We start from the raw sequence: 1,002 nt of genomic DNA on the forward strand, positions 1-1,002 counted from the left end.
ATTTGCCAAAAACACGTCACAGAACGCCAATTCCATGGAGTGATCTAAGGAAAAAAGGGTCTCATGGTTCGTGTGAAAGACTAGGTTAGAGAATTAAATTTCTTTGCTGCAGGGCTTGTCAGAGACTTTATAACTTTCAGGTGCATTATAAACTCCCAAGAGGGGATGCAGCATACAGGGTTCCAGAATCTGCTTGTTTTCAGAAATCCCCCCAACTCACTCATTCACAGTCTTTTTTTCTTTCTTGGAGATTTCTTGTGATCTCACACTTCACCTCACATAGATTATTTCATCATCCCTCCGAACATCTCTTTTCAGTACCGGTTATAATTTGCAAGTTCTGGGACAGGACAAGACTTACCAGCCAGACTCGATCCCCTACTGTGGGTTTTCCTCTACTTTTCTCAAAAACGCGCCTGACGCACCCTTCGAAGACGACTTCAGTGCTCAATGACTATTTTCTATTTAAATCAAAATTTACAAAAGCAAGCAAGTTTCTGAACCCCCCACACTTCTACCCCAACTCTCCCAGCTACCCCCAGGGAATCAGAGAACTCGTTCACTAGAGGACACTGCAGTATTTTATATACTTTGTCAAATCAACGCTCAGTTACAGTCGGATTACCATGCACCCCTAGGTCCCTGTCTGCCGCTCCTGGCTCCCGCCCTCCGCAGCCCTGTGGCCCCGCCCGGGGCTGCGCCTCCTCCCAAGCCCTCCGGTCCAGGAAGCTGCCGCCTCCTCCCAAGCCTCCGGTCCAGGCCGCCAGCGCGCGCGCCTGCTCCCTCTGGGAGGCCCTGGAGAGTTTCTGGAATTCCTGGAACGTGCTGTCCTGCTCCCGGGAGATCTGCTCCATCCTCTGCCCCTTCCTCCTGATGGCCTCCTTGATGCCCTCGATGTGGCACTTCTCCTCCTTCTCGGCTTTCAGCTTCAAGACGCGGTGGTTCTTCTCGCGCAGGACGCTGAGCTCGCGCGCGCTCTGCGCCCTGTCCCTGCCGCTCCCG

The 1,002-nt window shown here is 52.5% G+C and overlaps 1 protein-coding gene across 1 annotated transcript in view; it reads right to left on the minus strand.

Annotated features, from left to right (window-relative positions):
* Window positions 1–563: 563 nt before the first annotated feature.
* Window positions 564–1,002, minus strand: part of CCDC185 (coiled-coil domain containing 185) — a 2,104-nt gene continuing 1,665 nt past the window's right edge. The window contains exon 2 of the mRNA XM_029934944.1: window positions 564–1,002. This exon is cut by the window's right edge and continues 1,311 nt beyond it. Within this exon, the coding sequence (XP_029790804.1) occupies window positions 600–1,002 (403 nt within the window). The 3' untranslated portion in view covers window positions 564–599.

The sequence above is a fragment of the Suricata suricatta genome, chromosome 3, assembly GCF_006229205.1.
Source record: "Suricata suricatta isolate VVHF042 chromosome 3, meerkat_22Aug2017_6uvM2_HiC, whole genome shotgun sequence".
Taxonomy (NCBI): domain Eukaryota; kingdom Metazoa; phylum Chordata; class Mammalia; order Carnivora; family Herpestidae; genus Suricata; species Suricata suricatta.